At 40.1% G+C, this 26,435-nt stretch overlaps 1 protein-coding gene across 2 annotated transcripts in view; it reads right to left on the bottom strand.

Annotated features, from left to right (window-relative positions):
- The window catches only part of gpc6b (glypican 6b), a 105,099-nt gene that overhangs the window by 19,093 nt on the left and 59,571 nt on the right, over window positions 1-26,435 (bottom strand). The window contains exons 5-7 of one of the 2 annotated variants that reach the window (XM_077537520.1): window positions 14,575-14,705; window positions 10,508-10,651; window positions 8,786-8,815 (exon numbers count right to left, since the gene is read on the bottom strand). In XM_077537520.1, coding sequence (XP_077393646.1) covers window positions 8,786-8,815; window positions 10,508-10,651; window positions 14,575-14,705 — 305 coding nt within the window. The remainder of the gene's footprint in view (window positions 1-8,785; window positions 8,816-10,507; window positions 10,652-14,574; window positions 14,706-26,435) is intronic. The other variant, XM_077537521.1, reaches the window with a different exon arrangement.

Here is a 26,435-nt window from a genome sequence, read left to right on the forward strand (position 1 = left end):
GGAAGCGGAGGTAATGCCTTGAAATAAAACTTCCTCGCTGAGGAAAACGGCCAACATTAAAATTAAACACTTGCACTTGCCACATGTGCGCTCACAGACGAGTTATTTCTCGTGGTCTATGAAAAAAAGCATGTTAGAATCTTTGGAATCTACATAATTATATGGGCCGCTAGGTGCAACAACTTGGCCAGAGTTTTGCTGTGGACGGCGACGGGCTCACTTCGCTTCCATTAAACTGGATCCGGTGCAAGAATTTCTCAGTCGCTTGACGCTGCATTATATTTCTGGGCTGCAGCTTATAATGTCGGCTTCAAGATGTTTGGGAAAGGAGTGGCTGGGTTCTTTTTTTTTTTTTTTTTTTTTCCCTGACTTCACAAACCACATTCGGATGTTTTATTCTGTGTTTCCTGCTGAGCACGGCAGGGAGAGAGAAAGCGAGAGAAGTGAGAGAGGTAACCAATTTAACTCCGTATTAAGCTCTCCACATCAACAAATGCTGTTCTTGAGCTGTGAACTGGAGCTCAGAAGACTCGACAGATATCCAAATCATAAATATATACAGTAAGAACAAAAACGGAGCTCATAAAAAGCACACATCATAAAACTGCGCTTTCAATAGTAGCACAAGATTACAGGCAACCATGCAGAAAACGGACTAAAGTTGCTGAGTGGAAGATAATGATTTCAACGTATTGCGGCTGAGAGACCAAAACAAAAAAAGACGTCCGCCTTCAGACTCAAATTTAAAGCTGACTTTATTAATCCCTGAGGGAAATTCAAGTTGGCCGTTGTTTTTTTTTTGCGGTTCTGTGAGGATGTGTGCTAGCTGTACATAATAATGGCTACCATGCCCAGACAGTCTGTATTTTTTATTTATTTTGGTGTTGTGGTTACTGAAAAGGTTTTTCCAAACCAAAAGGCCACCAGTTCCAAGAGTATTGTGACTAATGGTGACAGAAGTGGGACAGTTAGCGGTGGAGTCAACAGTCTGGCTAGCATACCAAAAAGGAATGCTCGGCGTACTTTTTTTTTTTTTTTTTTTTTTTTCAGTTCAGATTCGGGGTGAAGGTGAAGAATGATTGAAATGTGTAAAAGGTTATAAGGTAGCCTCTACAATTTTCCCAACCTATTAGACCCATTTTCAAACCGAGATTGAAGGCAATACTCTCCTCAAGGTGCTGAGGCAAACGGTGTCAAAGCGGGGATGCTTGACCCGACGGTCATCCAGGCCGCGTACCGTTGAAAGAACCATTGGGACGGGTGAAACTGTGTCATACCATACGTAGATAGATGAAGCAGTGGGATGACTGATATAGGAGAAGGAAGCGTGTCTGGGTCAGTAAGTAGAAATCTAGGTGAAGGATAGAGTTCTTTGACAAATGGAGACACACGTTGGGTTTAAAGCTTTGGGACCATCCAACCATTTAACGCAATAAGACCTGCGATCAAATCGGGGTCTTCTGTTGAGAGTAACAACGGAGGCAGGCGTGTGATTGGCTAGCCGCTTAGCAATGGCATGGAAGGACCCTGAGTAGTCAGTGCGCTAAGGTTACTGTTCAGTATCATTCAACCCAGTACGCTGAATCGATAGTCCCTCTTTGTAGTTCTGTGAGAAATTTAGTCTGAAACTGGATGGTTAGGTTCATGCAAAACGTCAGGATTTCAAGCCTAGCTTAGGTAGGTCGGGTTTCAAATTGAAGTTTGTAGCAAAGGTTAGGGTCTCAAGTTACAAGTTTCATGGTTGAGTGGGAGGTCCAAATTTTGGTTTAGTGTTTGGATGGTGAGTTAGAATTTCAAATTAGGTTTTGGAGACAGTTAGGGGTTCTACTACAGGTTAGGGTTTCAAGCATAGGTTTAGGGTAAAAAAACAGAACTTCAAATTAGGGTTATAAGTAAGGATTGTTCGATACCACTTTTTTTTTCAGACCGATACCGAGACTCAGACCCTCAGTACTCACCGATACCAACTGCCGATACCAGTAGTACATTCTGACAAATAAAAGAAAAATCATTAAAAGATATTTTTAAACAAATATATTTCCTTTAATTTTGACCCCCAAAAAAAGAACAGCACAGTCACTCTTCAATAGTCTTAACGCTCAAAATAAAACACAAAAATGCTCTTTTAGTTTAAGATTCACAATTTTGAAGTATTTCCAAACCGGTGAAGTTTTGGTGAAAAACTAGCTAGCAAGCTAGCGCCACTTACAGGCAAGGAGGACTCACTTAACGCTTGTACTCGTCTGCGTCACGAGTACTCGAGTACTTGAAAAAAGGCTGATATCGGCCCGATACCTGGTATCGGTACTCGCCCATCCCTAGTTATAAGTCTGGGTTAGGGTTTCAAATGATGGTTTCTGAAGGGGATTTTTAGGTGTTTGAATTGAGTTAGCGCTTCAAGACTGGGTTAGCGTTACACACAAGGGTATCAAATTCTTCCAGCAAAAGGTTAGAGGTTTAAATTATGGTTTGGAGCTTGGAATAGGGTTTGAAGCCAGAGGTGGGGATCCAAATTAGGGTTTCGATCCTGGGTTTCAAATTAAGGTTTCAAAACAAGGATTTGGTTTTCAAACAAGGATGGTCAATCGACTGCTTTTTATATAAAACTTTCACACACACTCCAATGGTACGTCAGGGGTGAGGATCGAACCCACAACCTGATGGATGGGAGACAACCACTCCACTACTGATCAATGCTGCCTTTGAGGCCATGTGTACCAAAGTGTTTGGTTCTACGGTATCCTGCTCAGGGTACAGGTCTTACAATAATACCTGGTTTAAAAACAGGGTTTATGGTACTACTCTTCTTAGCGTTCTATGAGAGCATTCGTGGCTCAAGTAGCTGTTTGTGCATCCAGGCCATCGTATGTGTTTAGATCCTGGTTAAAACCTGTGGAGGACACTTGTCCTAGAGTTCAGTGAGAAATTGGACTTCCAGACCATGTAAGGAAAAGATACTCGAGGTACCTGAGCATGAGAATGTCTGAAATGGCTCAATTGAGTTGTGTCTTGAGCTAAAATAAGACCCGGATTCCAATCTATGTATTGTTCCTCAAACTTCTGTGGCAGAAGTGGGATACTTAACCCTGAGACCATGCGTCCCCACAAAAGAACTTGATTTAGGAAGTGGTTTTTGTGTGTTAAAGTGGGAGAGTTGTGCCCAAGCAAATAAATGTATCGTTAAAGCTAAGATGACGGATCTCTCGAGCAATTACAAGTCAATAAAAACGGATTTTTACACCTCCGCAAGTTCTAAAACCCTTTGGCTTGAATCACCTTATTTTGTACAACGCTACCGTATTTGTGTAAGTGATGTTCTGCAGCAAAAGTATATATTGAATATTTATTTTGACCAGAGGCCAGGTACGAGCGCAGTCTCGGGGGGGTCATGTGTGTGGTTGGGTATTGCTGAAGGTAAACACGTGTTTTCTATTTTTCAACACAAAAGCATCTGGTGAGGGTGGGTGGTGGTGGCAACAGGGGTTACTAACTTAGTTTTAATGGGACTGGCAAAAAAAAACAAAAAACACGGCGACAGGAAGTTCAATCATAGATAAAGTTTTATCTCCTTACTTGAAGCAAAACCAAACGGGAATTGAGAAGAAACAAGGCAAGAATGACAAACGAATGCAGAAAAGGGACCCACTGTGTTTGTCTTGTTAATCTTCGTACATCCTCACATCTATCAAGTGAACCCACGCCATTTTTATTTATTTATTTATTTTTTTTTCCACAAAACTGTCTGGCAAGCCCGTGTGCCTCCTTTGAATTGTTTGTCTGTTTTAAGTTTCAAATTGCGGTGGCGAGCTTGGACAAACCTTGTGGTGTGTGCCTAAATACACGACGGATGCCCGCTGTTGATTGTTTACGGACAATGTGAGCCTCATCCAGCGGTGCAAAAAAATGTTTAACATGGCAAAGCACGGTGGCGGCGAGGCGAGCGCAGAGTGACGGCAGTAAATTATATCTCTACAATGAAGAAGGAGCTATAATTTGTCTGCAATGATAGCTTTTACCATTGGTGTGAGGTTACAATAATCAAAAAAAGAAGTAAAAAAAAAAAAAAAAAAGAGCATTGCAAATACACTGGCATCCCAAAAGTTCTACAATTTGAAATTAGATCTTTTTTCTTTTTCTGGAAAATGATCCCACACAAGTTCGTGTTCAGGTCATCAGCAAGCTCTGCAGTAGCCTGGTAATTATTTGATTCAGGTGTGTTGGAGGAGGTTGACATCGAAAACAGGCTTGATAGGGGATCTTGAGGACTGCACTTGGAGACCCCTGTTCTTAACTCATTTGCTCCCAATAACGTATAAATACGTTGTTTTAATGCTCTAAGTGTCCCAAAGACGCATTTATACTTTTTTTTTGTTTTTTTGTTTTGTTTTTTATGCTAGAGCATACAGAAGGCTTTGATGTAGCCTCTCAACTGCAAAGAACGGTTGTAGAAATGGTAGTTATTACACAAACGGCCAGTAGGTGGCAGCAGAGCAAAGGAGATCAACCAGGGCCATTTAGACAAAAAGCTCAATAACTTACAATTTTAGATTTGTGAAAACTGATGAAACTTAGCTCTCTTCTAATGCTAATTGCTGCAAAACGGAAACAGATAGAAACATACTTTTTTTTCCTGATGAAAGAAGAGACTTTAATCTTTCTTTTGATAGGTTCCATGTTTTTATAGCAATTGAACACAATATTCTGTGGGCCTTGCAAAATCAGTCAAAATCCAGTCAAACAGCCGGGAGCGAATGGGATTACGAAATGTGAAAATGGCGGCGAGTGAATGAGTTAGGGGAAGTCAACCCCAATTGTTTTTTTGTTTTGACAATATGTTCTATGCAGCCCTACTAGTCTAAATATGGTATTTTGGTTAATAATGTGCTATTGGAATATGAGTTAAGCAGCAAAATCCAGCAGTATTTATCGAGATCAGAACTAAATCCTATGAATTAAACTAACTCGTTTAAAATTTGTGAACTGAAGTTTGAACAAGTTCGAGTAGAAAATGAACTTTCCCAACACTGGCGGTCTTCCAAATTCCCAAACACAGTCAAGTTATTTTTTAATATTTTTTATTTATTTTTTTTTCACTAAGAGATTGTTCGCCTTGAAAATAGGGCCCTTATTAGGGAATACTGAGTTTTTAACGTGTTTATAAAGTTATGTCTTTTGAATAATTTGCCGCTGTATGTATGTACAAATAAATGTTTTTTTTCCGCATCTTTATAGAAATGTTTGGAAATTTCAACTTTGAAGTCAAGCACCTTATCGCAAATTCGTGACACCTCCTTTGTGAAAGTTGCTTGAATTTAGGGCATACGATTTAAAGGATAAAATCGCAATAAATTCTTTCATTTAAAAAAAAAAAAAAAAGAATCTGAAGTCTAGTGACGTTTTGTGTCACCCCCTGCACACTCTCATACAACGCCCGACCATATTTGCACAAAAGGACACAAAAGTCCTTTAAAACTTGCGACAATTGCTAAATTAAACGCTTTCTCCCCTTATCTATAATTTGGCTCCAAACTTAACAGTCTGTTGTGGCTTTATCACAGCTTTGCGAGTTTCGTGATCTCCGTTTCTCGCTGGGCTTTTTTTTTGGGGGTGTGTGCGCTGACAGAATGTCAGGCAATTAAAGCATCGTGGCTCATTGAGCTGGAGGTGGACACCGCTGCTCAAACTCCCCTCCCACCCACCTGACACCCCTTCACTAACAAACGTATGGCTGTACGTAAACGCGAGACATTTTTTTTTTTATCAAAGGGCAAGTTTGACTTTTTTGTCAACGCAGCACACGGCGGAACAGCGTCGCCGTCTTGGCTAATTATGTCGCATCTGTACGTAAAGGAGGCCAAAACAAAGATGCGTTTCGCGCATTGGAATCCATTTGCAACACGAGTCGTGGAAATTCTGCTACACTAATGATTGCACAAAGCAGCTGCTGGACTGGGTGACACGCAATTCTATTTGTAACAAAGACGAAGCCGCACAAAACAATAACAGGATGTCATATTGTCTTCAAAGAGCCGCAACTGGGACCGCAATTCAACTTCTTCGTTCCTTTTATGTTGCGCATGGAAAAAAAAAAAAGAAAAAAAAAAAGACCGTCCCGGTAAAACCTTTCAACCGCAACACTTGCTCGCTGAATAAAATATGATGTATTTTAATAGAAAAAGGGAAACAGAGGAAAAAGAAAGGTGTAGGATATCTTTCAAAAACAAATGTACATTATTCTGCTGTAAGGGCCAGCGCACAGGTTATTGTATTTTCAGTTCCTACATGGGACTTGTTCCACTTTGTGACAACTTTTATTTGTTAAAATCAACCAGACATGGGAAAGAAGGATTCCGTTTGTTGTGTATGATAACTGAAGGGTAAGTAAGTACAGTAGGGTAGACGGGTAATTAGGGTAAAAAAAAAATAAGGCTACCAAGATTATTATAGAAAAGTAATGAAAAAAATAACATTGAAAACATTTTCATACACAAAATGAAATAAAAATGAAAATGCTTTTTAATAAAAGATGAAAAATAACAAACAACATTTAACAAAAAAATGGTATAAATTTAACTATACAATGAAAATCCACTTTATTTTCATCAATTGATATACACAAGGTTTCGGGGTTCATTTTAAATTTATTTCAGTATTTCTGTTCGACTGTACGGAAGAAGGAAGGTCGAACAGTCATTTGGGAATTGGAGTTTACTTTATTCTGCACTACTTTTTCTGTATCTTGCGTTTTACAAATACTCCATCCATTAAAAACAAAACTACAATAGTAATAAAACTAATAAAACTAAAATCAAACATTTAACAAAAAGAAAACTAAGAAAAACTAGCAAATTTGGTCAAAAAACTAATAAAAACTACTTGAATAAAAAAAACACACAAAAAAAAAAAACAGAAGTATGATGAAAAACAAACACCTGATTTATCCCTGACTGATGTTTTTATGTGTATGGTAACAGGTGAGGCTAGATTGCTTCTCAATATGGCAGTAAAGTTAGTCTTTCTTCGTAGAGGATAAATAATATATGCCTGTAAGTATTTTTATATGGTCTGTGTACATGTGTTGTTGCACAGTTTGTGTCCAAACATCCATTCATTAGAGCACAACAACATAGATGCTAATTGTTAGCCAGTGTGTCTATGGAGTTTCTCATTGTGTGGTAGCATTCAGGTCGTGGAGGCTATGTGGTTACGCTAAATGAAAATGTGTAATTCTTAGCTTTAGCTGAACGTAAACAACTTGAAGAATCTTTTTTTTTGAAGAATATTTACTAGTTAGCCTATATTTGTGACGCTGACAGTGAGTTGAGTGAGTTGAGTCAGTGGCCCCCCAAAATGTCTGCCAGGAACAGACAGAAATAAATGTAAAGTCGTCCACGCTGTGACTTTGGGGACAGTTTCAAGCATATCCCGCCGTCGCTTGAACGTCCTTGCTGTTATTGGCGCTCACGTCTCTCGCTGTTTAATATTTAGCAGCTGGAGGTAAGCTACCGGAGTGAGTTCACAGCAGATGTTGACGGTATTTCAAATATGACCTCAAACAACTCCGCCAACATTCAAAACAATTCGAGCATCATTAACGAACTTCGATATTTTTCACGATGTGACTCACCGCGAGAATGACGGTCACGTGAACGTAACAGTTGCCCGTGATATGACGATCCGAGAATACTCCGGCTTTTTAAGCTGATTGAATAACAACGCGATGATGTGTCACCTATAGCTCGGCAGCCTTGGCTGTGCTATTTTCTGCATTTTCGGTGCTCTACTTTCACGTATGTGACACCCTCCCTGTCTGTTCCTGCAATTTCTTGGTCTGAATGCCGGCTGATTATTCATGAGCGGCCCCCGCACGCACGCACGCACGCACGCACGCACGCACGTACGCACGCACGCACGCACGCACGCACGCACGCACGCACGCACGCACGCACGCACGCACGCACGCCTGCCTGGCCGCCGGCCCGCGTCGCTGTACCATTAGAGCAGATGCCGGCCGCAGCGCTCTGTCAGACCAGGTCACCTCCTGATTTGTTGTCCGCGCTATTACTAACGTCGGACGGGGGTGGGGAGATTTCCAGAATAGATCGGTTAATTGAGGAAGGTGTTGTGTTCAGGGATCGTCACCACCTGAGGACAACGCTGGCATATGGTCGAGCCTTCAGTGATGAGTTAATGACTTTGTTGTCATAAAATACACGTTTAAAGGCCGAAGCTGGACTATATGATGATGTGAACTGCTGCAGACAGTAATAAAACATACAGCATTGATGTTAACTCATTCATTGCCTTTGACAAGTATACTTGTCAATTGTATTTTTTAGAGCGGTGCTAAATGGGGGGGGGGCGAATCTGATTATGCTCCACTGTAAATATCAAACTTGGAAACAACTTTACTGATGCCCAACCACCAGTAGCTGACATCATTGCCCCATTTTATACGAAATAAACACAATTTCAGAGTCCATGGGCTGTATTTTGGCAAACCTACATTTTTCTACTGTCAATTATAAAAGAACGGGAAGGGGCAAAAAGTAGGGAGTCTATTCTGTTATTTGGTAGATTTATTGAATGTAATATCACGTGAGTATTGAAAATTGACAAATTTTCTAAAAATGACTGGCAGTGTTAAGCCCAAAGGAGAACTGGGATAGCGTCAGCTCACCCACAACCATAATGACGCTATAGAAAATCAACGAATGGATTGAAGACACGGACATCGAAACGAGCCCACCCCCAAGCAGCAAAGAAGAAATGTGTTGAAGCTTACGCTGTGTTGCATGGTATTCCAAATAATCCTCTGGTTCGCAGCAGAGAGAAACGGGAGGAGAAAGAGAAAGTCCTAATTAATTGTGTAGGTGGACAAAATGAATAGAACATCAAAAACCGGGCAAAAAGGACGTAGTAAAAACATAATTAGTATTGAATCAGACAAATAAAAACATTGTGGAAGGAAAAAATACACATTATATAACATAAAACTAACAAAGTAGACAAATGGGATTTGACTGACGACTAATGTAGTCTTAAAGTGATAGTTCGGATTTTTTGACATGAATCTCTATTTCATCCTCATCTCCAGTGTGTGCGATCACTGACTTACCCCTGACAGCGTTCCGTGACACGAGTTCTGGTCCGGTGTTGGACGAGAGGAAAATAGTCTGACTGGGATCACGGAAATAAAAGCGTTTTTCTTCTAAAAACAAATTTGTGTTCAAAAGAGTGATACAGTCAAACCTCGGTTTTCGAACATAATCCGTTCCAGAAGGCTGTTCCAAAAGCGAATTGTTCGAAAACCGAAACAATTTTCTCATGATAATTAATGTAAATAATTTTAATCCGTTCCAAGTCTAAAAAAACCCTTTTTCCAAGTTTTTTTTTTTTTTTTTTTTTTTTTACTATTTTACACCATAAACTGCACTGTATACTGTTTACCATAAATAGAAAAGGGTAGAAATAGACACTGTTTTATTTTAATAGAAGATATCCTATCTAAAATGATGAAAAAAAACAAAAAACAAAATGCACTTCCAGTATATCTTCAATCTACAAGTTGTTTGTCTTTTCGAAGGCGGAATGCGCGCGGATCAGCTGTCTGCAGCGCGTCCATCGGCTGACGACAGGGCGCCGCGCAGTGATACGAACAAACAGAAAAGTCGTGCCTGGCGGTAATGGCGTCTGACTTTTGTTTTGTTTTTTAGAAAGGAGTATTGTGATGCAAATGTATCACTCTTTCGAACACAAATTATTTTTAGAAGAAAAACGCTTTTATTTCCGTGACCCCAGCCAGCTTGCTGGACTATTTTCAAATCGTCCAACACCGGACCAGAACTCGTGTCACAGAACGCTGTCAGGGGTAAGTCAGTGATGATCGCACACAATGGAAGTGTGGATGAAATAGAGATTCATGTAAAAAAAATCCGAACTAACCCTTTAAACTGCTGTATTTTTATTTCTAAACATTGTCAACCTTTTGCCTAAGAGGCAAAGAAGGCGATGTGGTTGCGCAAGTATTTATGGCATGATGAGAACTGCCACTGAGCTTCTTTTGGCTGTCAGCGCTAACCTTTTTCCCCCCCGGCTGCAGCGTTTTAGCCCTCAAGGTTGTTTGAGATGCCAAATGCACGTATCAACGTCCAATCCCGCAAACACGCAGCCCATCTGATATGAAATAAAAGGGCTGGCTTTGCAGCAAACAATGGCCGCGGTCAGCCCTCGGGGAAAAAAAAAAAGAAAAAGCCTTCAGCCTTGTCCGTTCTGTTTGCCAAGCACACAGACAGGCAGGCAGGAGAAGGGCACGTCGTGGCACGCCTCACTCTCCGGGGGGGGGCGGCTGTTGATTCGTTAACAAACGCCGATCGATACATGCGGGAAGAAGTCGGCGGAATGAATTGCCGCCGGCTTGGGTGGCTTTAATCAACGGTGTCATGAGCGAGAAAGACAAATTTGTGTTTATGCCCCGAAAAGCAAAGTGGCGCTGGTTTGCCCTTACCAGTCTGTCCAGGCTGGTGCCAGCTGCCGTGGTGGGACGCTCGTCTGGGTTGTAGGGCCTGAAGCGGGCGTTGAACACATCCGGAACGCCACGGGCAGACCTCGTCATTCCTGCGGGTTTTGGCTGACCGCAACCTTGAAAAGCCTGCAATTTGAACAAACACGGGCACCCGACGGTCAGCATCTGAAAGGACTTATTGGGAAGGAGAGAATGGAGGAAAACACGACGTTTGCTTCGAGACGTCGCGATTCACGCAACAACACGCGCCGTCGGTGTATCATGGGCGGCATGCTGAGGTAACCACGGTGACGCTGACGGTGATTCAGCTGGGCTGCGACCGACGTTATTTAAGTTTGACAGATTTGGGGAAAAACATTGCATATAGCATGACTGGATGTTTTGTATGGGAACCAACTGATATCAACAGCATGTGAGAATATAAATATGTTTACAGCACTCCATAATTTTCAAACATTTTTTTTTTTTTTTGATTTAGTGGATGGTAAAACTGCTCTGTGATTGGTTGGCAACCAGTTCAGGGTGTACCCCGCCTACTGCCCAAAGCCAGCTGAGATAGGCTCCAGCACCCCCGGCGACCCTTGTGAGGATTAACTCATTCACTCCCAGCTATTTTCACAGAAGCAATTCCGTTCGCTCCCGGCTGTTTTACTGGATTTTGACTGATTTTGCAAGGCCCACAGAATATTGTGTTCAATTGCTATTAAAACATGGAACCTACCAAAAGGAGAGATTCAAATCTCTTCTTTCATCAGGAAAAAAAAAGTATGTTTCTATCTGTTTCCGTTTTGCAGCAATTAGCATTAGAAGAGAGCTAAGTTTCATCAGTTTTCACAAATCTATTGAAAATTGTAAGTAATTGAGCTTTTTCTCTACATGGCCCTGGTTGATCTCCTTTGCTCTGCTGCCACCTGCTGGCCGTTTGTGTAATAACTACCATTTCTGCAACTGTTCTTTGCAGCTGAGAGGCTGCATCAAAGCCTTCTGTATGCTCTAGGATAAAAAAAACAAAAACAAAAAAACATATAAATACGTCTTTGGGACACTTACAACATAAAAAAAACGTATTTACACGTTATTGAGGGCAAATGAGTTAAGCGGTTCAGAAAATGGATGGATGGATGGATGGATGGATGGATGGTAAAACAAACAAAAAAAACACTTCAACTACAGATTTACGCTGCAGGTCTCAGAGTAATTTAATGCCTAAATCTGACTTTTCACGTATTTTTTTCAGGTGTTTTTAAGTTCAATATTAAAGACCACATAAAGAACTACACTATTGTTACCAGCAATACAAATATTAAACATTACAGGCTGTTTAATTGTCCTAAACCAGGGGTGTCCATTTTCTTTCCTTCAAGGACCACATAAAGGATACAACGGCCATTTTGACATTGTCCAAATATTTTACCAAACACGCTAAAACCAATCAATGAAGCAATGATTAAAACTCCATGATAGCTAATTAGGAAGTGACCTGAAGCACAAAAAAAAAAAAAAAAAAAAAAAAAAAAAGGATAATGAGCCTTCCCGTCACAGTTTGTAAGCCCAGTGTAGTTAGCTTAGCACAGTTAGCTTACAGTTAGCTTAGCCTCTTCTATTTCTTCTACTGTCACTAATCTTTCTTTTTGTATTATGTGTGTAGTATGATTTGTTGGTCATCTTCAGTAGCCTACATGTGTTTGTGTGTGTGTGTTTTTTTTTTACTTACTTTGTGCACAGTCTGCCATTTTTTTTTTTTAAATTGAAAATACATATTCAAATCATAGTCAATTCATTACACAGGGACACTGGGACACTATCGGACACTGAATGAATCATCTTTTCAAACATGCAGGATGTACTCATGTGCAAGTACATCACAATCATTAGCCTACACGCGTTTTTTTTTTTAAAGTTTTTTTTTTTTTAATTATCTTGTGCACAGTCTGCTATTTTTTTTTTTTTTTATTGAAAATACATATTCAAATCATAGTCAATTCATTACACAGGGACACTGGACACGACCGGATACTGAATGAATCATCTTTTCAAAAAAAATGCAGGATGTACTCGTGTGCCAGTACATCACAATCATTAACGAATGGACGAGCACAGGTTATTGCGTGTGTGCCGTTCAAGACAATGACCTTGATGGGCGCACATTTATTGCGAATAGCAAAAATAGCTGGATGCTTTTGCAGCTCTCTGTGAACACCGATTGTTTTGACAATGCTGTCATTTGGAAATGGAAAAAAAAGAAGCAAAAAACAAAGAAACAAAACTTCTGATTTGACTAAATTCTTGTAGAAGGTTCTCCTGTCAACTTACCCCAAGCTTATCTAACGAGATTACATGAGACAGTTTGACACCAAAACAAATACATATTGTACTGTTTGTGCCCCCAGTTTTTGTGTCAATGACATTTTTTTTTTTTTTTTTAGTACAAATGAAACTTTTCAAAAGTAAAAACATTTTGTCTCTATCTGTTCTTTGTCTGTGACATTCCAAGAAAATGGAGGTGACACAACTGAAGATTCACTGTCGTCAACTATGTTTGATGATTATTTGGTGTTTGTTAATCAAGTGATACCAATAAAGTTCTCGTTCCCAGTTGTCGTTCTCGATATGCACACAGAGTAAGAACATTTCTACGCTTATGTCAGTGATTGAAACCCGATGTGAATAAAAGTATACATTTTTTGGGAAATTTGTAATACAGTCAAACTTTGGTTTTTGAACATAATCCGTTCCAGAAGGCTGTTCCAAAAGCGAATTGTTCGAAATCCAAAACAATTTTTCCTATTATAGTTAATGTAAATAATTTTAATCCGTTCCAAGTCTAAAAAAAACTTTTTCCAAGTTTTTTTTTTGTTTTTTTACTATTTTACACCATAAACTGCACTGTATAATGTTTACCATAAATTGAAAAGGGTGGAAATAGACACTGTTTTATTTTAATAGAAGATATCCTATCTAAAATGATAAAAAACAAAAAAAACAAAAAAAACAAACAAACAAACAAACAAAATGCACTTGCTTTCTTTGAACACATGATTGGGGGCTAATACATGATGCAAAACTTTAAAAAAAACAAAAACAAAAAAAAAAACAGGTCTGCTCCGAACGAACTTTGAACACGAACGTGCTACGGAGGAAGCATCCTGGGCTTTTTCAGTTTGGTCGAGAGCTGATTTTTTTTGGACATAAAACTCTCAAATTTTCTGGTCGAAAACCGATTTGGTCGAGAACAGAAGCATTCGAAAACCTCGGTTTGACTGTATCTTCTTTTTAAAGCAAAAAAAAAAGAAAATGAAAATGTTCTTGTGTTAATACACGCTAAGATAAAGCCTGTTTGTACAAATGGTGCCGATTTGGCCCCTCATCTGCATTTTTCTAATTATCAAGTTTTTGAAATGTGACTCAAACTGAAAGTTTTCGAAACCCTCATTGTTATCGTCCTCTTGCGAAAGCTGAAGGACACACTTACACCTTGACAAAAAAAAAACAAACACTGAGCTGCTGCTGTTGCGCACGTGCTCGAAGATAATGAGCTTGCAGTGCGTACATGAGGTGCGACCAGCGCCGACACCTTTCTACCATCATGCAAAGTTTTCAGGAATTTTTGCAGTTCTGCGTGAACGCGGATCATTTTGACAGCGTTGTCATCCGTGCGTGACAAACATTTTGTATCGACTTAATCACCACAAATGCAAACAAAATTCTTTAATCAGCACCTTTTTTACTGCTACTCTCCTCGACACGTCTCTCAACTGAATGTGTCTAATGTAATCCTGTAAACAACATTGTGCTTTCCTTTTTCCATTTTATTCCCTAAAACGCTCTAAATGAGGCACTTTTATTTTTCCACTAATACGAGTCTCGATTTTACTCAATCATTGAATGAAAGCCTACCCGAAGATTATCTATGCAGACTCAGACGTGAAATTTACATGTGACACCTTAAACTTGGACTTAATGAGAAATGTGTTGAAGCTAGCAGAGCAGCGGCGCGTGATTCAGCGCTGACGTGCGACGCACGGCGTTGGCGACGAGACGTACGATACCTTGTAGGAAACCTGGGCGCTGTTGTCTTGCATATTCATGATGGCGTCGGAGATCTTGACGTCAATGGGGTCCATGACCGATTCGATGTTGAAAGGTCCCTCCAGCCGCAGCGCCACCAGCAGCATGGCGTCTGTCGCGGGACGGGTCAAACACAGTCGGACGTCAACGCTGACACGCGAAGCGAAGATATTAACCAAATGAAATAATTATTACGTATCATTATGCACTGACACATAAACAGCCTTGTGTCTCGTCACTCTCCACAAAGGAATATAATCTTTTACAATACTATACCTTGTAAATAAATATTTCTTTTCAATGGATCCATTTGTTAACAGAGTCAAGATAAATGCGCCGTGGATAAATTATAATATTAATTAAACATGTAACATAATATTGCGGGGAGTCATTGACTCATTTCCATGCAGTGCTCATAGACTTTTGTTGCACTAATGAGTTCATTAATGCTTGAGATTAAGTGTCACACTCGCTGGCATGTTCCAAAAAAAAAAAAAAAAAGGAACTGAAGTCTCATTTAATGTTGATCACAAAAAGAAACAATTATCTATGTGTGTAATTTGCTTTTTCTTTGGCTTTTGGGAGCTTCATTTGAGAAACGTATTACAAAAGATGGACCGGATCCATAAATGACATCACGCAATATGTTTCAGGATTCTTTGCTTCTTCTTTGGCTTTTTTTTTTTTTTTGCTTTGTCACGTACAGTAAAAGTCCAGCAGCATCATGCAATTCAAAGTTAAATGGTTAACTTTTTATACTTATAACTAGGGATGTTCGATATCACTCTTGTCAGACCGATACCAATACAAGTAATCAACTTTTGAGTGGTCACTGGTACCGATACCAAGTACGATACCAAAAAAAACAAAAAAACAATATTAAATAATTTTAAAGAAAGACAGATATATATCCCAATATGACATTTTTATAGCATTAAAATTGCATGAAATTAATGCCAATTTTCTTTTTTTCCCCTAATTTTTAGCTCATGATCATAAAAGACGGTGCTGTCGCGAATACCTTCAAATAAGGTTGGGTATCAAATACTACTTATTACACACTAAAATACACTTGGAGCGCATCGACAAAAATTGCCCCAAAAAAAAAGCATAATTTTCTGAATAAATAAAGCTGATTGCCTCACACAGCGCGTCTCTTTCATTATCACGCATTATCTTGTGAGTTCCTGCCATCTTACCACACAGGCGCCAAATTACAAGGCATGAATGCCTTTCAGGGTAAATTAAATTTTTATGATGATTGACCCCGTCACGTCAAGCAGATTTCGTTTGGCGCCGTGCGCCAAAAGCCCGCGCCGATGAGTCATTGATTTAATGGAAAAGCCAAGCACCTATTCTTACCGGCTGCGGGCGCCACGGGAAGGTCAACGCCTCATTAATGTCACCGTGTGGACACGAGCCAGAAACTCATTGAATTCATGACACTTGCGGCATTGTCTGCGCAGATAACTTTTGTTTTCATTGCCGTTAATGACACCTTTTTAACTCTTTTACTGCCGCACGTTATCAAAAAACAACCCCCAATGCCATCGGATTTCGAGCATTTTAACACATTTTTTGAAGCAAACAGAATATTGTGTTCTTTTGCTACATATACTAAATGGGTACCACATGAAAGGTCGCATTCCATACTTTCATTAGAAAAAAAAAAGTGTGTTTCTACCTTATTCCGTTCTTTAGTAATCACCATTTGAAAATAGGTAATTTGAGTGACATTGAGCGAAAATTGAAAAGAAAAGATACATTTTCTCCACAACAGTGACTTTGATACGAATATTTTTTGTTTCGTGACGCTCCGTCAAATTAGGTTTAATGTTACAAAAGGCTTTGATCATTTACTTCAGCCTTGAAAACGTTCTATTTCATCAGATTGCGTCATGTTTCATTGTAAGTCGCAGCTCTAGTTAGGGCCCGAGCAGCTACCGCTACGAGGTTAAATAAACTTGAGTTGAGTTGAGTAATTCCATACACCGGCAGCCCATTGAAAAGAGATACAATGCTGCCATCTGCTGGCCATTGTCAGTGGGTGTTTTTGATTTCACAACTCATTGACCTGGCTGCACTGCACTTGGACGTTGCACTGACCACTGATATACTTAAAAAAAAAAAAAAAAGAAAAAAAAGTAGTTGACATCACTTAACGTTTATGGTGGCATTCATCGTGATTTTACTAAACGTTATTCAACGTTTTTGCCGGTCAAAGAGTTAACCCTTTAAAAACCTGCACATTGAAATTATGTCAAGTTAGTAAGGACATAGACTCTAATCAAAGCACAGTTGCACAATCAGGAAAAGCTAAAATGGGGATAATAGAGCCCTTTGAATGTGCACTAAACCCCACTGGGTATGTATGCTAATGCAACGTTGGCTCTTTAAATGGCAGTTGTGAGTTGAACAACTGAATCATAATGGAGAGATTCCCAGATTTACCCTCACTTCAATTGGAAATGTAGCACATTACTACTACTGTTCCCATGAGCTGTCCTCTCTTTGGGTGGATTTATATAAAAAAAAAAGAAAAATGTCTCAGTTTCTATTTGGCATGAATTCTTACATGATGCTATGACTGTTTTTATATCTTCATGAAGGATACTTTGGCAGAATTTCGAAAACAAAACCAGCCTCTCTTCAGCAACTGGTAATAAATAGCAGGAAAGATTCACAGTAGATTTTCAGATTCGCTGTACTTGCAAAAATCAAAATCAAAAGAACTATGCAATAATATGTAACTAAGACCAAGTCGAGCCAAGTTAACACCAGTGGTATGGCAGTGTGAAACCAAAGGCAAGACCAAGAGCAAAAGTACGGGAGACTAAGCCAACAGCAAGATTTTAGAAAGACCTTTCCAAGTCCGCATTTAGAGGACGAGACCAAGACCAAGGCAATGTGAGGGCAAGTGAAGACCAAGTCCAAAACAATCAGAAACTAAGTGAAGCCCAAGACGTTGAAAAAACTTGCATGGGATGAGTCCTAGATCAAGACAATGCAAGACCAAGACAAACCAAAGACTTTAAGGAAATCAAAACCAAGGACTAAGAGGGAGAGAACAAGACCAGAGCATTGGGATTTGTGAGACTAAAAGTCCAAACCAAGACGATGCGAAACTAAGCAAGAACGAAGACTTTGAAGAAATAAGACCAAGCAAAGAGTAAGACTTTGAGGCTATTAAACCTTTTCGAGACATGAGACCAAATCAAGAATTTGAAGTTACTAGATCAACACTCCGATCGTGCAGGGTCACCGATAGCGTCTTGACAGCGAGACCTGTTGCGGCTCAATATTGATCCATATATAAGGCGCACCGGATTATAAAGTGCATGGTCAGCTTTTGAAAAAATGGAAGGATTTTTAGGTGCGCCTTATGGTGCGGAAAATACGGTAATAACCAAGCAATGGGTAGTTGGCAAACAACAAACATCTTTGGTGTCACTCGGAAAATATCTTAAAGCACTAAAGAAACAGTTTGGTTGCTTTTAAGAATTATGACAGATTCTGTACCCTAAATGTGCACTTTCAGTGCCAAAGTGCGGAAATGTGGGAATCTGTCATGGGTTTTGGCCCAGAAGAAAAGTAAATGGCTGAGTACATGTCAGTTGGGTGGACTTCAGTTCTCGTTTTAAGAATAAATCACAAGTCCAAGAGCGCACTGAGTTTAAATCTAATCGATTCAGACACCCACTCAAAAGTGTTTCAAGACCAAGACAAAGTGACAAGGTCGGATTTTTAGTAGCTCAACGCTACTCGGGTACAAATGGTAGAAATATTAAATTGGACATTTTTAAGTTAATTCATTGGATCCCTCGGTGAAGTTACCAAAGTTAAGAATGTTTCAGTTTGACAATGCATGTTGCATTAGATGAAAAAAAATATTTTTTCCACACTCTGAGATCTTTATTCGTCTAAGATTTAAGGTTCTAATCTTGACCACAGCCTTCCTGTGTGGAGTTTGCATCGTCTTCCCTTTGCTGGTGCAGCTTTTGTCCTCCCAAGTTTTCAAAACGTGCACGTTGGGTTCATTGAAGACTCAAAAGTGTCTGTAGATGTAAATGTGAGTGTGAATGGTTGTTTGTCTACATGTGTTCTGCAATGAGGACAAGAATTACGGAACGTTGATGTATGGATGATGTAAACCCGAAACTGTAAATTTCACTGATTGAAGAGAGATTCTGTCCTTCCTGTCATTTTTTTTTTTTATGGAGCTTGAGGTCACTAATGGCTGAGACACATTAGCTCAGCTTGGGCTCCATTTACTCATTTACTCGCCAATTATGTGTATGCCTCTTTTTTTTTTTTTTTTAAATGTTTGTTGACAGTGCAGACGGGAAATAGCCCATGATGCACCTGTGAGGTGTTAATATGCAACCAACATCAGTGCCAAATGGTTTTGTGAAGTAGCACTTCAATGGTTGGCTTCACCGAGTCTCTGCAGTAAGTGTAAATGACACTTTCATCTGGAAAGCAAAAATTTGAACTAGCCTTGGAGCAGCGATGATGATCAGTTAGTGTCGGTGTGTTTCCCGTTGTTTCAAATGGCGGTTGACAATGCCATTTAGCCGCCAGTTTAGTCTGTTTACCATGTAAATATGCTTGGTTTGGTCCGCTCGCACGCTTGCAGCACAAAAAAAAATAGAAACATCTAGCGTGAATATAAAAGCTGTCAAGTGCATGTAGCAACAATTTAGGTCAAAGGAGCCGACTAGGGAAAAAAAAAAAAAATCATTTTCATGGTTTTTTTATCATAAGAAAACTGAATTGCCGCTGGCATCGGAGATAATGGCAGTCGTTCGCAATGACGCCTGATGTTTTCCCTCACACTTATCAGACTGGCTCCACAAAGTAAGAGAAAAGAGTGCCTACAGACACAGATGACATAGTGTAGAGACCACCGGCCCACCGGTCGTGGCATGTAGGGAAACGACATACCCTTAGTTACTTTTGCTACGTCTGTCAAGCTTTCAGTGCGGGTCTCCACTGCCTTGGTGAAATATCATCTAATTTATAGAGAAAGGACATTTTACACAGCTGTGCGATGTGCCTTTGACGGTAAAAGCCATTGAATCAACGTGACACAAAGAAATCATGTGAAATAAAGTTGGAGGCTAACAAAGAAAACAGGTTTCGGTGCAGAAGTCGTCCAAGGTTTTGCCTGGCAATCAAAACGACGGCTGAGAAGCAACAGATTCTGTTCGCGAGCTCTAGTCCAATCATTCAAAGCAAAAAGCAAGTAAGCTGATGCAAATGCTGCAATCATTAGCATTTCGCTAGCCACGGATACTATCAACCTCCGGATGTGAGACGCAAATAAAATAACAATCGCACATTTATTGTATATTTGATTTTCAGCAAAATTGTCGTGTCTCAGGTTTTCCATTTTGAAAATCTGGTCACCCAACCAAGGCAGTGCCTACCAATCATGACGACGATTGAGAAGCGACATTGCTCCTGCTGGCTAGTTCTAGTACTACATTCAAAAACAAAACAAAACCAGGAGCATTAACTACTAGGGATGTAACGTTATCCAAACATCACGATACGATATTATCACGATATGAAGGTCACGATACGCTAAATATCGCGACATTGCGGGGGCAGTGGCGATATTTAAAAAAAAAGAGCACTATATTGTAAAAAAAAAAAAAAAAAAAAAAAAAAAGAGCTCATACTAAAAAAAAAGCACAATAGTGTGCTTTTGTACATACCAGCAATGCATATAAACCACCTACAATCTCTAAAACAATATTGAGGCACTTGCTAATGCAAGCACACATTGATCGCTTCACAAGCAAATTTGGTTCCCCTTCATCTGACAATTAGCATAGATTTTAAACATAGAAGGCCAAAACATCCCTAATGAAAATTAAATCCCACTAATGAACTAGCCACTTGAGGGTGCTAGAACTGCACAAATGGAAATCAACCCGACTTTTTTAACGGATTTGTGCCTTTTAAATATTGTGAACATGACGACGACGATATTGTGGCAGTTTTAATATCACGATATCACGATATTACCCATATCGTTAGATCCCTATTTACTACTAACAATACTATACAAAAAAATTAAATAGAATAACACTAGCACTTTGGTTCATACTTCTGACGTCAGCAAAGTCGGGTTGGTTGGAGCTAGCATGTCTGTGTCACATAGGCTACGCAGATACCCCAGAGCATTTTAAAAGGGCAGAGCTATTTTCAAAATGTAAAAAGTCCTAAAATGTATCATCGAATTCAGGAAAGTGTCAGACTTGTGTTCCGTGCAGCTCTTTGATTGGCCAGTCTGCATTTGGACCACGATGGCATAGTTGGCACTCTCAGCCAAAATGTTCCTAGCATCAATGCAGAGATAGGCGAGCATCCAGCTGTGGGAAATCTTTTTATCGTGCAGACACAGCCTTGGAGATAGACAGGTCCTATTCTGAGCCCTGGGCTTTTAAAGACAACATCAGAAGCCGTACCTCATGTCGAGCACGAGGCACCATGCTGAAGCAACACAATGGACCTCAGCTTTACCAATATGCACATCGCTTTGGTTCAAAACGTACCTATTTGAACATCACAGCAGACACTTTTAGTCTGCGCTCTTTATCAATATTGATGTGCACTTAAATAGGAGAGATGAAATCGCACAGCAGACATCGACAAGTCAGGAAAGTGAGCGAGCTTATCTGTGAGAGTTTATTTTCACTGGGATGAAAAATAGCTCATCATTTTTGCCTTGTGCACCTTATCTGTGGCTCAGTCACCCAACTAATGGTACTAAAAAAAATGGTAGGAAAACAAATAATAACCCATTTACACTTGTTTAGACTTGGTTAGGGTTTGAAATACAGTATATAACACACACCTGCTCAGACTCCCTTCTGAAAAGTAATTTCCCATGTGTCTGTGTTATACAAGCTTCACTTCTTGCCTTGAACTATTGATAGATTTTTTTTAGATATTTCTTCTACAATATCCTGACTTACTGAGTTCCACTTGTTACGTATATTTTGTATTAAGAAAGACTGTCATGACGCTATCGGTGACCCTGCGCGATCGGTGACGCGCGTGCGCAGAAGGTTCCGCCATTTTGGATCGCCAACTACGGCAACGTCACGTGACCAAAATATCTTTATATGCCTGCACGATAACGCACATTCGTAAAACCACGATACAGCATTGAAACAAAAACAAAAAAAGCTTCGATTCTTGATGCATTATAAAGAAACTATTTTAATTCAACAGGTTTTAAAGACGATCGTTTTACTTTTGACCCCATTACATTCCTAGTGAGTCTTCATTGTTAATATTTACGTTTAGTCTGCAGTATTTTTATTGTCTTTAGAACAATGTGTAGCCAATATCATAGGATAGGTTTTTAGGGTGTGTGAGGCAGGGGGGGTCATTTAAAACACACACACACCGCAGACTTACTGTAAAGTACAACAATGCATACTCACTATAATGCAGTGCTTCTCAAATAGTGGGGCGGGACCCCCCGAGGGGGGCGCGAGGCTTCGTCAAGGGGGGTGCTTTTGACCTCGGGGAACATGCTTTTTTATTTATTTTTTTATTTTTTTACTGTACTAGAATAAAGTGCAATTGCACCTCCGCTACATTAGGGGGCAGTGGTGCTCTCATTGGCAGAGTGTGCGCAGGGAGCATTCGCTCAGTGGCGTAGGGGTTTTGTTTGCACTGAGCATGCGTGCTTTTGAGTATGAAGTGTCGGCACGAAGTGTAGCACACCCTCAAGTGACACCATGAAAAAATATTTAACAGGGATGAGAAGACAGGCGGAGAGAGACGGAGATAAAGAGACAAACGAAAGTCTCCCGAAAGCTAAGACGAGGAAATATGACGAAGCGTATGGGGGGGGCGCGAGATGTTTTCTTCTTCCTGGGGGGGGGGGGGGGGGGCATGACAGAAAACAATTGAGAAGCACTGCTATAATGTAATGAGGTCAAAAGTACAATGTTCATTTTATAGGATTAAAATGTACTTAGTTACTTTAAAATGCATCAATAATCTTATGTTTTTTTTCCATGTTGTATCATGTTTGTTACGAACGCGCACCCATATAAAGGTATTTGTTCTAGTGTGGTTGCCGTAGTTGACGATCCAAGATGGCGGGATCTTCTGCGCATGCGCGTCACCGATCGCGCCGGGTCACCGATAGAGTCTTGACAAAGACCACATAAGGGCAAACACAATCTGTTTTCCCATAGGAAGTAATCAAAATAATGCGTCCTTGGGTTGAACTTTCACCATCATAAAACAATGCTATTGGCTAGTTGCTGCATCCCTTCCTCGCAGGGTGTACCTTCCATTCACATACAAGAACACGACGCCCACGTATAACGTTATTGTCGTCATTTATCATGTTTACTTAGCCATTGTTCTGCTGTGGTTTGTATCCCTATTTCCCATATCTGTTGTGTGTCTCTCTGTTTGTCCCTTCAAACCCTTTTCTATCCAGCTGCATTTTCAATAAACGTCACAATACAAACACGCACGGAGGGAGTATTTTCAACATGATGCGCAGATTACAGGCTGTGGCAATGAAGAGACAACAGGAAGCAGAGCTGGAGGTGGCGGAAATGAAGACGTTGAGGGGTTCTTTAGGAGCTATCAGGTTGGATGGGATTAGAAATTAGCTCATTTGAGAGACAGGGAAGGTTAGATGTTTTGCGGACAAACTTGGAGAATGTTTGGCCAGAGCAGGGGGGGTCAAACATATGGCCCGCGGGCCGGATCATTCCCGTAAAGGGGTTTAATCCAGCCCGCAAGATCATTTTGTAAAAAAAAAAAACTATTGTCGGACTAATAAATCAAAATATATAAAATTTGTAATTTCACAAGCAGTCTTCAGATGAGCAATGCAATTTGTACGGTGGACTCGTCCCGGATGTCATTACTTTACACACAACTTAAACTTATGTTTTGTTTCATTATTATTATTATTTTTAAATCACAGACCAACATAAACGTGTTAAATACGACACAAATTCAATTACTGGTAACACAAATAGATATGACAAGGATTAGCGTCCTGATAACTAGTGTTGTTCCGATACCGTTTTTTGGCTCCTGATACCGATACCGATACCCAGCTTTGCAGTATCGGCCGATACCGATAACATACCGATACTTAAGTTGTTTTTTTTCCTCAACATGAAAAAGCTGTCCTGCCATTGGTTCAGAGCATTCAAGGGCCAATAGCATATCTTAGATCGGCATGCAGTGAACATGTCACATATCAGTGAATTTTATGCATGAGCAAGACACAAGATGCTGCATCCAAAATCCTATATTAGCGTTGGAATTAATGGTATCGGCATGTTACTTGTGAGTAGTCACCAATACCGATACCACTGTTTTTATGCAGTATCGGCACCTCTACCGATACCAGTAACGGTATCGGAACAACACTACTTATAACGTCATTAACTGCGACACGCAATGCATTCTGGGAACAATATATACGCAAAACGGGTCGATTTAACACGTCCGGAACGTATACCGGCAAAGTGCTGCCACATTCTATTTGCATTTGTGTTATTTTTCGGAACAACATGATGACAGTTGAGCTCCGTAATTTATAAATGACGGTAATTGTTTTTAAGTTATATACCGTTATTTTATCGTTGCAGCCCACTTGGGAATATATTTTCCTCCATGCGGCCCCTGAGCTAACATGAGTTTGACACCCCTGGGCTAGAGAGTGTGAAGATAAAGGTAGTGGAAGGGCGCAAAACCATCACCATGTAGCCATTGTCCATCCAAAATTTTGACAGAATTCCTTTTTGATTTTCTAACCTTAGGAGCCATTCGGGGTTCCAGTGTTTTACATTTGTATTAAAAATGTATACAATCAATCAGACACACTGTGTGACTCTATGTAATGACCACAGCACGCATGATCATTAATTCTATACATCGCATAAATCATGTTTAGCACTGCTACTCCCCACCACTACTCCGAATTTTGCTGGAACCCGAAGAAACATTAACGTCCACGAACGCCGTCGCGCTCCACTTTGGGATGAAATGGAGTTGAAACAAACTAGCAGGCAAGGAGGCAAGAAAGCAAACGGCGGGCAAATTGCCTTCATCTACTTTAAATTTACAGTTACGACCGGCACAGCAGCGACGCGGGTCGCACGCTCTGCAGCAAATGAAACACACACTGTGGAACTGATGAAACACTTCACGCTCGTGCAGTACAGGTTTGGTTCCCAACATACTCTAACCTGATCATGGGAAAATAAAGATAATGAAATATACATATAATAATAAGTTATTCTGTATAGAACAAATGGCCACACGCTTGCAAATAAAAATAATTAACAGCGAAAATACTAGGAAATAGAAATAATTTGTTCCAGCGTTGCCATCATAAAACAGGCAAAGTTTTATAACAAGCTTTGATTTATACAGCAACAATGTTTACGAGTGTCAGAAGTAATGAACTCTTCGTCACACAACCGCTGTGAAACATGCAATAAAGTAGACGACACATAAAGAAGCTAGCCAGTAAACCCGCAGCTAGCGGCTATGCTAGCGGCTAACGTTGGCGGCCGACACATTCACCAGCTCCTCTTCAGCTTCCGAATTATTGATCTGTTAAAAGGTCCCTTTTACTCTCTACTCATGTTCTTTGACTTATACCAAAAAGCCAAAGACAAAACAGAGTTAATCATTTTATACTTATGAACTGAGCCCTTGTGAGATTTATGAGTCACCAAAAGTTTTAGCGGATATTCGAGCCGCAATTTCCAAAGAAGATGTTAATCGTATTCCGTCATGTACGACTAGACAGGCATTCGTGTTTAACGCCGACTAACAAAAATGATGTCGTTTCCCTAAGCGTGGATTTGGGGTTTGGTTAAATTAGCCGGTGGTGGCTTTGAGTAAGTGCCATTCATTTGCAGTCTTGTCACGGAGGGCTTACACAGTACATCAAAGCCAAAAAGGTAAACAGAAGTGCTCTGCGTTTTGTTGAATGCGCATATTTGTCACTGATGGTGTTGTGGTTTCTCCGCTCGACTTCTGGCAGGCAGTTTGGGTTCAGTTCCCACTCAGTGACGGTGTGAATGTGAGTGTGAATTTTTATATGTTCAGAACGGCAAGTCCAGCATGACGTCTACCTTAAGTCCGTTTGGAACTCGTACTGAAATCTCCATCCATCCAACCATTTTCTTAACCGCTTACTCCTCACAAAGGTGGAGGGTGTGCTGGAGCCTATCCCAGCCGGCTTAGGGCAGTAGGCAGGGTACGCCCTAAACTGGTTGCCAGCCAATCGCAGGGCAACATATTCAAAGATCACACATCAATCAATTAGAGATGTAACGATATCCAAACTTCACGATACGATATTATCACGATATTGTGTGTGGGGGGGGGAGGGTCGGCGATATTTAAATAAGATCACAATTAAAAAAAAAACAAAACAAAAAAAACCTCCAATCTCTAATAACAATATTGAGGCACTTACTTGCCAATGCAAGCACACATTGATCGCTTCACAAGCAAATCAGGTTCCCCTTCATCTGACAATGAGCACAGATTTTAAACATAGAAGGCCAAAACATCCCTAATGGAAATTCAATTACTCATAAATTGGTCACTAGAGGGTGCTAGAACTGCACACATGGAAATCAACCTGACTTTTTTTTTTTAACAGATGTGTTCCTTTTAAATATTGTGAACATGACGATATTGTGGAAGTTTTAATATCACGATATGGCCCTGATCGTGACATCCCTATGTCTGCTGTGTGAACTATTATACTACCAAACTAAACTGTGAACAAACTGAGACTCATTTAACTGAAGAGGCGTAT

Source organism: Festucalex cinctus, chromosome 11 (assembly GCF_051991245.1).
Source record: "Festucalex cinctus isolate MCC-2025b chromosome 11, RoL_Fcin_1.0, whole genome shotgun sequence".
Classification (NCBI taxonomy): Eukaryota; Metazoa; Chordata; class Actinopteri; order Syngnathiformes; family Syngnathidae; genus Festucalex; species Festucalex cinctus.